General features: G+C 41.8%; 1 protein-coding gene across 4 annotated transcripts in view; it reads left to right on the top strand.

Annotated features, from left to right (window-relative positions):
• LOC134358043 (F-actin-uncapping protein LRRC16A-like) overlaps positions 1-4,652 on the top strand; it is a 342,999-nt gene extending 338,347 nt beyond the window's left edge. For all 4 annotated transcript variants that reach the window (XM_063069926.1, XM_063069928.1, XM_063069927.1 and 1 more), the window contains one exon: positions 3,565-4,652. In XM_063069926.1, coding sequence (XP_062925996.1) covers positions 3,565-3,773 — 209 coding nt within the window. In that variant the 3' untranslated portion in view covers positions 3,774-4,652. The remainder of the gene's footprint in view (positions 1-3,564) is intronic.
• The last annotated feature ends 8,488 nt before the right edge of the window (positions 4,653-13,140 follow it).

Raw genomic sequence — 13,140 nt, 5'->3', positions numbered from 1 at the left:
GGACTTTGGAGCCCTCGTGTAGGATTCTCTAAAGGGGAACTTGTAAGTTGAGTCAGTGGTAAGGAAGGTAAATGCAATATTAGTATCCATTTTGAGGAGATGGGAATATAAAAACAAGGACGTAAAACTGATGCTTTATAAGGCATTTGTCAGACTACACTTGGGATCTAGTGAGCAGTTATGAGTCCCTTATCTAAGAAAGGATAGGCGGGCATCGGAATGTGCCCAGAAGAGGTTCACAAGAATGATGGCTCTGGGCCTGTAATTGTTGGAGATTAGAAGAGTGAGGAGGAATCCCATTGAAACCCATAGAATATTGAAAGGGCTAGGTAGAGTGGATGTGGAGAGTATGTTTCCTTTAGTGGAGGAATCTAGGACCAGAGGGCACTGTCTCGGAATAGAGGGACATCCATTGAGAACAGAGAGAGTAGTGAATCTGTGGAACCCATTGACATGGACTGCTGTGGAGGCCAAGTCATTGAGTATATTTAAAGCAGAGGTTGATAGGTTCTTGGTTAGTCAGGATGTTAGAAGTTACAGGGAGAAGGCAGGGGAGTGGCAGAGCAGACTCAAAGGGCTTTTGCCTCATACTGCTCTTATAATTATTCCCCATCCCTTTTTCGCTCTTTTTCCATTCCTCCTTCCAGTTACCTTCTCAGCTATTTGCTTCTCCTCACCCATCACTTCCCTCTGGTTTCCTCCTCTTTTCCTCTCTACTATGGTCCACTGATTTCCAACATTAGATTACTTCTTCAGCCCTTTACCTCTTCCATCTACTTAATGCAGATACTGAGTCCATCCTCCCTCTCCCACCCACCTTCCCACTTACCTGGTCGAATCTATCACCTTCCAGCTTGTATTCTTTCCTTTCCCCCCACCTTCTTAACTTGGCTTCTGCCTCCTTCCTTTTCAATTCTGATGAAGTGTTTCGACCCAAAATGTTGACATGTTTATTCTCCTCCACAGATGCTGATTGACTTGCTGAGTTCCTCCAGCAATTTGTGTGTGTGTTGCTCAAGATTTCCAGCATCTGCAGAATCTCTTGCATTTATATTGGAAAGCCTTCAGATTTTGTTTTGTTTTGACAGCCCATCATAATTACTACACAACTATTTTCCTTTTCTTTCTTCAAAAGATAAATACCTGAGCGACCACACTAAGACTTAACTTCTTGATTCTGGATCATCACTCTTAGCCTTTTGGTTTCCTTTGTCTTCAAAGTAAATTTATTATCCAAGTACAGATATGTCACCATATACATCTCTGAGATTCATTGTCTTGCAGGCACACTCAATAAATCCGTAGAATAATAATCACAATAGAATCAATGAAAAACCCCAGCAACATGGGCGTTCCACCAGTGCGTAAATACAAAAAGAAAGAAATAATAAATAAATAAACAAACAAACAAACAAGCAAGCACTGAATATCAGGAACCTGAGATGAAGAGTCCTTCAAAGTGAGCGCATAGGTTGTGGGAACAGTTCAGTGATGGGCCAAGTGAAGTTATCCCCTTTGGTTCAAGAGCCTGTAGTGGTTGAGGGGTAATAACTGTTCTTGAACATGGTGGTGTGAGTCCTGAGGTTCCTGTACCACCTTCCTGATGGCAGCACCGAGAAGAGAGCACGGCCTGGGTGGTGGGGGAACGTTTCAGTGATATCTTGCTGATCATGCTGACCATGGATGGTAAAAACCAATACAAATAAATATTTTTAACAAAAATTAAAATCCCATGAACTGAAAAGTAGAAGAATAAAGATTAATGCGCCTTAGTACACTAATATGAGCACTTCTTATAGTGGTTCATTGGAAGAGCTGTTCAAACCAATGGTTTTCTTAATCAAGAAGTATGGAACGGAGATGGACAAAAAGCTTGTGGCTTCAGATGAATCATAATCTAATTGAATGGAATGACCACCAAGTACCAGCCTCTGCTGATAACTAAGTTGATGGTTCCAGCAGAGAGTGTTTAAGTATGTTTTATTTCCATTAATATTCATTTGGGAGATGTAATCATACAGCATATTGTCTCTGCTGCTTAGCTTCCTGCTAATTCCTCACATGGTTACGTGAATGGTATAGGAGTTTAGGTTATGCTAAATACTAAAACAAGTATCCACACAGAACAACAGATTATATGTGAACGGTGATTCAGGAAATGGTATCACTTTTTAAGAGGATGCAATTTCTCCAGGTACTTTTTATTTTATATGCACAAAGATTACTCCCTTCGGGTATTTCTTGTACCTTTATTTTGGGATAAATCTGTGGCTTTCTGTTAATTGTTATTTTTTGATCTTTTTACTTAGTGGTTGGAACTACAGCGTGTGGTTATAGCGTATCAGTAGTTAGAAAGCTAACCACTGAAAATTGTGTTTTTAATTGAAGTTAAGCTAATTAAATTTAGCATGGAGTTGCACAGTATGGAAAGATGCATTTTGGCCCACCATTTTGGCACAGACCTTCGAGCGCCTAATCCTACTCTAATGCCCTTCACATTCCCATCAATTCCCCCGGGCTCTTCACTTACACACTAGGGGCAAATTAACATACCAACCATTTTGCCTTTGGTATGTAAGAACAAATTGTATCCCTAGAGCAGAGATTCCATACCCGGGATCCACAGATCCCTTCCTTAATGGTGTTGGTCCATGGCATAAAAATGGGTGGTGGCTCTTGTCCTAGGGGAAACCCAGGTAATTGCAGGGAAGACCTGCAAACTCCACAGAGACAAGATCAAACCCAGGTTGCTGGAGTTGTGAGACAGTAGCTCTCCCTGCTATCCCACCATGTTGTTCATGTGGACCTATTTTGGGAATGACTTTTACTTATAGCTTTTGAAATTTAGAGTATAGAGATGTTTAAATATTTGTTTCACTTAATATGACCATTGTATTAAAAATTAATTGCTTCTGGGCTTGGCTGTATAATGATGCCTGCCTTAAAAAAAACATGTTCTAGGCATTGTCTTGCATTAGGCTGGGTGCACTGTTGCTTATTTCTACACAGAGTTCACCAGTGGTTGCCGATTGACCAGAACTGAGGATCAGAATGCACTTCATATCTGGTCGTTGAGCTTAATGCTGGCCATGGTTGGTGCAAAGAGCACAGATCCGTTCATTTGAATGGAGTCAGCAATCTTTATTAGAGAATGATGTCATTTTAATGTTTTAGTGAAATTATATAAAGTAACTATTTTAAGATTTATTGCTTTTTTAAAAAAAATTATAACTTCTTTCCTAGCAGTTTAGCTTTATTGAGTTAAAAATATACCAGTGGTTTCTGCAAGGATGGTTATTAAAAGTACCCTGATGCCATGAGCTGTCAGTTGTCCAACACGGTGGTCTATAGACAGGACCTTATTGAGGTCAGCTCGTCTCTCACAGACTGCCCATCCTCATGGACAAACAGCAGCCATGACCATGGGTATTCCAGGAGACGCGAGTACAAGGCACAGGTCCGACACAAGTCTTGTCTCTGCCACCATGTACCAACGTATTTTATTTTTTCTATTTTTACGTTGCATTAAATAATCTTTACTCCCTTGTTATTAAAAATTACCAGTACGTCAAAGTTCTATGACAGAGACCAGCTCCAAGCAAAGCCCTCAGTCAGAAGAAAGCAAGCCAGATCGATCTGCTGATGATCAAGAGTTTCGAGCGAAGGAGAAGACGACAAAGAGAGAGCGGCAGCACTCGAAGACGGAGGGGAAGAGCGGCAGCAGATCCAGTGACTCTGGAGAGGAAGGCGACAAAGACTACATATTTGTATAAGAGCTTTGGGGAATAGAGGTTGCACAGCACAAGAGCACACAGTGAAACAGGTGATCAGGGTGTAACAATGAACCTGAGATGTTTCATTCACCAGCCAAACATCAGATACTTTTTTTTTAACTGGAAAACTATTGGGATTCTTGGCTTACATTTTTTTAAATTACTTGATTCTTTAAAATAATCTATTGCATTAATTTACTGCATGCTTATAATGCTCTGCCATCAACCCAATCTCATCCATTAATCTCCTTTCACTGCTTCCCAATTCTGACAATGGTTAGATGCCAATAATTTACACTGGAATTTTGTATAACAGCTCTGAAGAACACAAGAACATTGGAAAACATGCATTGGAACTGGAAACTTTGTGGGGCTAGCTTCTGTAAAATATTCAGAAAGTTAATGGATATGTCCCGTGTGCTTGTGTGTGGCGAATGCGCACAAGAGATGTAATCCTGTATGTGAGTGAGAAGACTAATGCTACTAATTGAGCACATTAATAAAATAGATTTGTATAATTTATTATAAATAAAAAGGGGAGCTTGGATAAGGGTTTATAATCCTACAGCAGGGCATCTTTTGTCCTTGATGTACAGATACGCCATTCCAGTTTATTAAATAAGTTGTCATAAACATTCTCATAAGCACAATGAGCGAGAGTATATGGGGGTGTAACTTAGCAGTTTCATGTAATGGTCTGATGGAACAAGGAATTATGATTTTATTTTAATCATTAGGCTAGCTGATGATTTCCCCACTTTTACATCTGAAAATAATTTTATCATTTTTCCTTCCAGTGACGTATATTGCTCACTGTATGTTAGTTCCAGTGTAGGTGGAATTTCTTCATGTATATATTTGTACCAATAAAGAGAATGATTCATACCTTTGTTTCTTCTGGCCTCAACTGTCCTTCAAACCAAGCCTTAGTAATCTGCAGATGTGACAAAACAACAAGTGAAGCATCCTATGCCTACTTGCAACCAGGTCTGGTTAGGGTTAGGACACTGAGAAACAGGATCAAAGTTCAAAGTAAATTTTATTATTAAAGTACATATATGTCACCACATACAACCCTGAGATTCATTTTCCTGTGGGCATACTCAATAAGTCTATAGAACAGTAACTACAACAGGATCAATGAAAGATCAACCAGAATGCAGAAGACAACAAACTGTGCCAATACAAATGTAAATAAACAGCAAAAAATAACGAGAACATGAGATAAGAAGATAAAGAGCCCCTAAAGTGATATTATTGGTTGTGGTAATTTCTCAATGGATGGGCAAGTGAGTGTAGTTATCTCCTTCTGTTCAGACGCCTGACGGGTGTGGAGCAGTAACTGTTCTTGAACCTGATGGTGTTTGTCCTGAGGCTCTTGTACCTTCTGCCTGATGGCAGCAGCGAAGAAAGATGATGGTCTGGGTGCTGGTGATCACTGGTGATGGATGCTGCTTTCCTACAACAACGTTTCATGTAGATGTGCTTGCTCGTTGGGAGTGCTTTGCCCATGATGTACTAGGCCAAATCCACTTCCTTTTTAAGGAATTTCCATTGAGAGGCATTGCTGTTTCCATACCAAGCTGCGATGCAGCCACTCTCCACAACACATCTATCGGTTACATCTATAAATGTAGCATTCATGCCACCAAACTGCCAGACAATAACTACCAGCAACAAGAGAGGGTCTTCCACCATTTTGACATTCAGTGGCATTACCATCATAGAACCCCCACCATTAATATCCCGGGTATCACCATTAGCGAGAAACTCAGCTGCTGCAGCCATATAAATAGCATTGCTCCAAGAGCAGGTCAGAGGCTGAGCTTCCCAAAGTGGAGGGTTTCACCTCATGACACCCCATGACCTTCCCACCATCTGCAGGACCCGCGTCAAGAATGTGCAGAGTTCTTCTCTGTGCTTGCAAATGCCATGTTAGCATTCATTTCAAGGGGTCTAGGATACAAGAGCAAGGATGTGATGCTGAGGCTTTATAAGGCACTGGTGAGGCCTCACCTTGAGTATCATGAACAGGTTTGGGCCTCTCATCTTAGAAAAGATGTGCTGGCATTGGAGAGGGTCCAGAGGAGTTTCACAAGGATGATTCCAGGAATGAAAGGGTTATCATGCGAGGAACTTTGATGGCTCTGGGTCTGTACTTGCTGGAGTTCAGAAGGATGAGGGGGGATCTCATTGAAACCTTTTGAATGTTGAAAGGGTTAGACAGAGTAGATGTGGAAAGGATGTTTCCCATGGTGGGAGAGTCTAGGACAAGAGGGCATCGCCTCAGGATAGCGGGGCGCCCTTTCAAAATGGGGAGAAATTTCTTTAGGCAAAGGGTGGTGAATTTGTGGAATTTGTTGCCACATGTGGCTGTGGAGGCCAGGTCGTTGGGTGTAATTAAGGCAGAGATTGATAGGTTCTTGATTGGACATGGCATCAAAGATTACGGGGAGAAGGCCGGGAACTGGGGTTGAGATTTAAAAAAAGGATCAGCCATGATTGAATAGCAGAGCAGACTTGATTGGCCAGATGGCCTAATTCTGCTCCTATGTCTTATGGTCTTACGGATGAAGGCAATGCCGGTAGCTCTCACTGCCCTAAATTCAGTTACTGAGAATTAACTGAAATGCCAACCACTGAACTCGCGCACCGTGGTATCAGCAGGCAGTAATTGCAGTATGTATCATTTAGAAAGTACACTCTGCTTACTTGCCAGGCTACTCTGACAACATGATGCGCCTTAAAGTCTAAACATCTTATATCATCTGTGGCAACTCTTCTATGAATCATCTCAGGTTACCATACACTGTAAATCTGTTTTCAAAATACAAGAGTTCATTTTGCATTTTTGTTGAGAGTACATTATTATTCTTGGTCCTTTTCATGTTACACTGGATTAATTTGGGGTCCCAATACTGGGGGAGGACAATAACACGCTTTAATTCTCCTTCCATTGAATTATAGAAACATAGAAACATAGAAAATAGGTGCAGGAGTAGGCCATTCGGCCCTTCGAGCCTGCACCGCCATTTATTATGATCATGGCTGATCATCCAACTCAGACCCCAGCCTTCCCTCCATACCCCCTGACCCCTGTAGCCACAAGGGCCATATCTAACTTCCTTTTAAACATAGCTAATGAACTGGCCTCAACAGTTTGCTGTGGCAGAGAATTCCACAGATTCACCACTCTCTGTGTGAAGAAGTTTTTCCTAACCTCGGTCCTAAAAGGCTTCCCCTCTATCCTCAAACTGTGACCCCTCGTTCTAGACCTCCCCAACATCGGGAACAATCTTCCTGCATCTAGCCTGTCCAATCCCTTTAGGATCTTATACGTTTCAATCAGATCCCCCCTCAATCTTCTAAATTCCAACGAGTACAAGCCCAGTTCATCCAGTCTTTCTTCATATGAAAGACCTGCCATCCCAGGAATCAATCTGGTGAACCTTCTTTGTACTCCCTCTATGGCAAAGATGTCTTTCCTCAGATTAGGGGACCAAAACTGCACACAATACTCCAGGTGTGGTCTCACCAAGGCCTTGTACAACTGCAGTAGTACCTCCCTGCTCCTGTACTCGAATCCTCTCGCTATAAATGCCAGCATACCGTTCGCCTTTTTCACCGCCTGCTGTACCTGCATGCCCACTTTCAATGACTGGTGTATAATGACACCCAGGTCTCGTTGCACCTCCCCTTTTCCTAATCGGCCACCATTCAGATAATAATCTGTGAGGATTTTGCAGAAGCAGTGGTATTCCTCCAGAGCCTTGAGGTGTCTGCTGTAGGTAACCCAGCCCTCAGAACCTGGACGGCAGGGATCAATTGAGTCTTGAGCTTGGAACATCCTTTCCCTTAATCAGCCACAGGCTGTGCTGCTACATTGAAGCTGATGGTGCCAGGCAACGAGTTCACCAAATCTGTGTTAATCTATTTGACTATTTTCCACAGATTGGATTTGAAAGGGAGTCATATTTACCATGTTTCAGAGTATTATCTCTTAACTTTTCCACATGGTTGCTTTGTTGTCACAGATAGAAGAGTTGATGTGTTAATTAGCTCTCAGCTACTCGAGTTTATCTTTTATCTTGTTCCGTACATGATATCCATGCCTATTACAATTGGTGTAGGTCAACAGTGGAGTGCTAAGTGGTTTAGAAAGCATACGGTGCATTGGCCTTAATCAATTGTGGGATTGAGAGGTAATGTTGCAGCTATATAGGACCCTGGTAAGACCACACTTGGAGTACTGTGCTCAGGTCTGGTCGCCTCACTACAAGAAGGATGTGGAAACCATGGAAAGGGTGCAGAAGAGATTTACAAGGGCGTTGCCTGGATTGGGGAGCATGCTTTATGAGAAATATGTTGAGTGAACTTGGCCTTTTCTCCTTGGAGTGACGGAGGATGAGAGGTGACCTGATAGAGGTGTATAAGATGATGAGAGGCATTGATCATGTGGATAGTCAGAGGCTTTTTCCTAGGGCTGAAATGGCTAGCATGAGGGGTACAGTTTTAAGGTGCTTGGAAGTAGGTACAGAGGAGATGTCAGGGGTGAGTATTTTACGCAGAGAATGGTGAGTGTGTGGAATGGGCTGCCGGTGGCAGTGGTAGAGGCGGAAACGATGGGGTCTTTTAAGAGACTCCTGGACAGGTAAATGGAGCTTAGGAAAATAGAGGGCTATGGGTAATCCTAGGTAATTTCTAAAGTAAGTATATGTTCGGCACAGCTTTGTGGGTCGAAGGGCCTGTATTGTGCTGTAGGTTTTCTATGTTTCTAACTTCATTCACAGATAAACTGACCACATGGAGCCTCAGCTGTGGTTCACTGCCCAAATTAGATAAATGTTGGTTCAAGCCCCCAGCACACTGATTTGATTGCGTGCTGAATTTCTTGAGAGGGTAACAGGAATAAGGGATCTGGGTCTCTTTTTTTTGTGTCATTATGGTTGGTAATTCCATGTGTAGGAGAATTTTTTTACTGCATTTGAAATTTTGATCAAAATGGATTGTTATACTCTTAGTTTTGGTGATCCCTCATGAAGCTTGGAACTACCTCAGGATCATAACTGGAAAAAACATCAGGCTCCCTCTCAGATGCTGACATGTCAACTAATATCTCCCATCTCTTTCAAATCAAAGTATTGTTTATCAAATCTTGCTGATAATTTACATCTATTGAATTTGCTCTCTTCGTTAAATAGTTACATAGGAATTGTGGAGATTACCTTAACCTTCACCCCACGTCACTGCTCTCCCAGCCCAAAGAGGTAGTAAGTACAGTGGGAGAACATCTCTCCATCTTGCTGCTCACAATAAATCTTAAATTCAACTTTAGAAGAGGACATTCTGCTAGTTCCACTTCCACTCCAGACATCCTCGTAACCAGTGAAACAGAGGTTTGATACTCATGAAAATTTGAAACTGAAGCCATGCACAAGCACAAGTGATGAAAGACCATCAGCATTAAATGGTGATGTCATTTCTCTCGCTACAGATGCTGTCTGACCTGTTGAGTAGATTTTTTTGTTTTCACTTCAGATTTTCACTATCTGCAGATTTTTGTTTCTTGATTACTGATGAGACACTTTGCACTAGTAAGTTTATATATGTAGACTAATTCAAGCCATTAATTATTTTGAGTGGTTAGCTGTGAGGATGGAGAGGTGATGTGGTTATGCTAAGACATGAGGGAGGACTAGTAGAATAATGAAGGGCACAAAGAGCTTTTATGTACCCAAGCTACTTGGGACAACAAAGTTGGAGGGAGAAGAGCCAACATGAAACCCTTTATTGGGAAAGCATTTAAAAGGCATCCAGGTGAAGATGTCTCTCAGAATCCAGCAAAAGAATGCATTTCAATCTGGAATTTGCATTAGTGCAATTAGATCTGCAGCATGCTTTATTTTACTTCTGGATGCACCTAAAAATGAGGTTAAAAAAGATATGATACTGTGTGATATCACATCTTGTAGTAATATTGCTCAAATCAATGTCCATTCTTTTGCAATAATCATCAATAATACTTGTTGCAGTTATCCATCATTCAAAATAAAGTTTTTTTTCAGGTCTAAACAACAGATGGTGTTTACTGAACATGTACCACAAGTGTTAAAACAGAGCTTTTGCTTGCTGTTGAGTGCCAGTACAAGCAAAATGTGAGACTGAAATCAAAGACAGCACTATTGCCTCGTGAGTCAGTCAGTTGCAGGTTCACTCCAGTGCTCCCGTGGGTGATTCAGACAGATGTTAGGAAACGAATTAGGGCAAGTGACAGAGGTCTGTGTAGGGGAGCACTTTGGTTCCAGTGATCATAACACCATTAGTTTCAATTTGATCATGGACAAGGATAGATCTGGTCCTAGGGTTGAGGTTCTGAACTGGAAGAAGGCCAAATTTGAAGAAATGAGAAAGGATCTAAAAAGCGTGGATTGGGACAGATTGTTCTCTGGCAAAGATGTGATTGGTAGGTGGGAAGCCTTCAAAGGGGAAATTTTGAGAGTGCAGAGTTTGTATGTTCCTGTCAGGATTAAAGGCAAATTGAATAGGAATAAGGAACCTTGGTTCTCAAGGGATATTGCAACTCTGATAAAGAAGAAGAGGGAGTTGTATGAAATGTATAGGAAACAGGGGGTAAATCAGGTACTTGAGGAGTATAAGAAGTGCAAGAAAATACTTAAGAAAGAAATCAGGAGGGCAAAAAGAAGACATGAGGTTGCCTTGGCAGTCAAAGTGAAGGAGAATCCAAAGAGCTTTTACAAGTATATTAAGAGCAAAAGGATTGTAAGGGATAAAATTGGTCCTCTTGAAGATCAGAGTGGTCGGCTTTGTGCGGAACCAAAGGAAATGGAGATCTTAAATAGGTTTTTTGTGTCTGTATTTACTAAGGAAGCTGGCATGAAATCTATGGAATTGAGAGAATCAAGTAGTGAGACCATGGAAACTGTACAGATTGAAAAGGAGGAGGTGCTTGCTGTCTTGAGGAAAATTAAAGTGGATAAATCCCGGGGACCTGACAGAGTGTTCCCTCGGACCTTGAAGGAGACCAGTGTTGAAATTGCAGGGGCCCTGGCAGAAATATGTAAAATGTCGCTGTCTACGGGTGAAGTGCCGTAGGATTGGAGAGTGGCTCATGTTGTTCCGTTGTTTAAAAAAGGATCGAAAAGTAATCCGGGAAATTATAGGCCGGTGAGTTTAACGTCAGTAGTAGGTAAGTTATTGGAGGGAGTACTAAGAGACAGAATCTACAAGCATTTGGATAGACAGGGGCTTATTAGGGAGAGTCAACATGGCTTTGTGCGTGGTAGGTCATGTTTGACCAATCTGTTGGAGTCTTTCGAAGAGGTTACCAGGAAAGTGAATGAAGGGAAGGCAGTGGATATTGTCTACATGGACTTCAGTAAGGCCTTTGACAAGGTCCCGCATGGGAGGTTAGTTAGGAAAATTTAGTCGCTAGGTATACATGGAGAGGTGGTAAATTGGATTAGACATTGGCTCGATGGAAGAAGCCAGAGAGTGGTGGTAGAGAATTGCTTCTCTGAGTGGAGGCCTGTGACTAGTGGTGTGCCACAGGGATCAGTGCTGGGTCCATTGTTATTTGTCATCTATATCAATGATCTGGATGATAATGTGGTAAATTGGATCAGCAAGTTGGCTGATGATACAAAGATTGGAGGTGTAGTAGACAGTGAGGAAGGTTTTCAGAGCCTGCAGAGGGACTTGGACCAGCTGGAAAAATGGGCTGAAAAATGGCAGATGGAGTTTAATACTGACAAGTGTGAGGTATTGCATGTTGGAAGGACAAACCAACGTAGAACATAAAGGGTTAATGGTAAGGCACTGAGGAGTGCAGTGGAACAGAGGGATCTGGGAATACAGATACAAAATTCCCTAAAAGTGTCGTCACAGGTAGATAGGGTCGTAAAGAGAGCTTTTGGTACATTGGCCTTTATTAATCAAAGTATTGAGTATAAGAGCTGGAATGTTATGATGAGGGTGTATAAGGCATTGGTGAGGCCGAATCTGGAGTATTGTGTTCAGTTTTGGTCACCAAATTAGAGGACGGATAAAAATAAGGTTGAAAGAGTGCAGAGAAGGTTTACAAGGATGTTGCCGGGACTTGAGAAACTCAGTTACAGAGAATGGTTGAATAGGTTAGGACTTTATTCCCTGGAGCGTAGAAGAATGAGGGGAGATTTGATAGAGGTATATAAAATTATGATGGGTATAGATAGAGTGAATGCAAGCAGGCTTTTTCCACTGAGGCAAAGGGAGAAAAAAACCAGAGGACATGGGTTAAGGGTGAGGGGGGAAAAGTTTAAAGGGAACATTGGGGGGGGGCTTCTTCACACAGAGAGTGGTGGGAGTATGGAATGACCTGCTAGATGATGTGGTAAATGCGGGTTCTTTTTTAACATTTAAGAATAAATTGGACAGATACATGGATTGGAGGTGTATGGAGGGATATGGTCCGTGTGCAGGTCAGTGGGACTAGGCAGAAAATGGTTTGGCACAGCCAAGAAGGGCCAAAGGGCCTGTTTCTGTGCTGTAGTTTCTATGGTTCTATGGTTCTATGATCTGTCAGGGGCTGGAGCAGTACTGCATTATTGGCCATAGGATTAAATACCAACTCAAAGCAACTGTTTGAGTTGATGGGGAAGATCCCACAGCTCCAGTCAAAGATCAGGAAATGTTTTCCAAAGTTATGGCGAATATTTAACCTGTGTCTAATATCACTAGTGCAGATTAACAGGTAATTTATCATGTAGATCTTTGTGGTATCGTCGTCGTCTTCATGTGCCTTGCGTGTTACACGCTTGGGCAATCATGGCTCTCCACATCGAACAATCCCTCGCAGCGTCAATATCTCGCACACCTAGATCTGTTGGTTCTTTCACAGTGTCCATTTAAGAGGGGTGATTGATAAGTTTGTGGCCTAAGGTAGAGCGAGTCAATTTTAGAAAACCTAGTACATTTATTTTTCAACATCGTCCCCTCTTACATTTACACACTTAGTCCAGCGGTCGTGGAGCATACAGATCTTGGACCTCCAGAAAGTGTCCACAGATGGGTGATTGATAAGTTCGTGGCCTAAGGTAGAAGCTCTCGTTACATGTACATGCAATTCAACTCCTTCAGTGATTATGAAGAAAGTTTGAAGTTAATAACGTCGGCTTTTACTTTAGGCCACAAACTTATCAATCACCCCTGATGAGTTTAAATGATATTATTTCTAGGATAAACATTGATTGGGATAAATACTGACCCAGTTTTTCTTTGGGGAAAAAAAGCTGTTTCTTTTTAATTCAATGGAGAGCAGAAACATTGACTAGGTTTGAAGTCTCATCCAAAAGGTGGAATCTTTAATATT

This window comes from Mobula hypostoma, chromosome 17, assembly GCF_963921235.1.
Source record: "Mobula hypostoma chromosome 17, sMobHyp1.1, whole genome shotgun sequence".
Classification (NCBI taxonomy): domain Eukaryota; kingdom Metazoa; phylum Chordata; class Chondrichthyes; order Myliobatiformes; family Myliobatidae; genus Mobula; species Mobula hypostoma.
The sequence above is the reverse complement of the archived record's forward strand: the minus strand, read 5'-3'. Positions and strand labels throughout refer to the sequence as shown.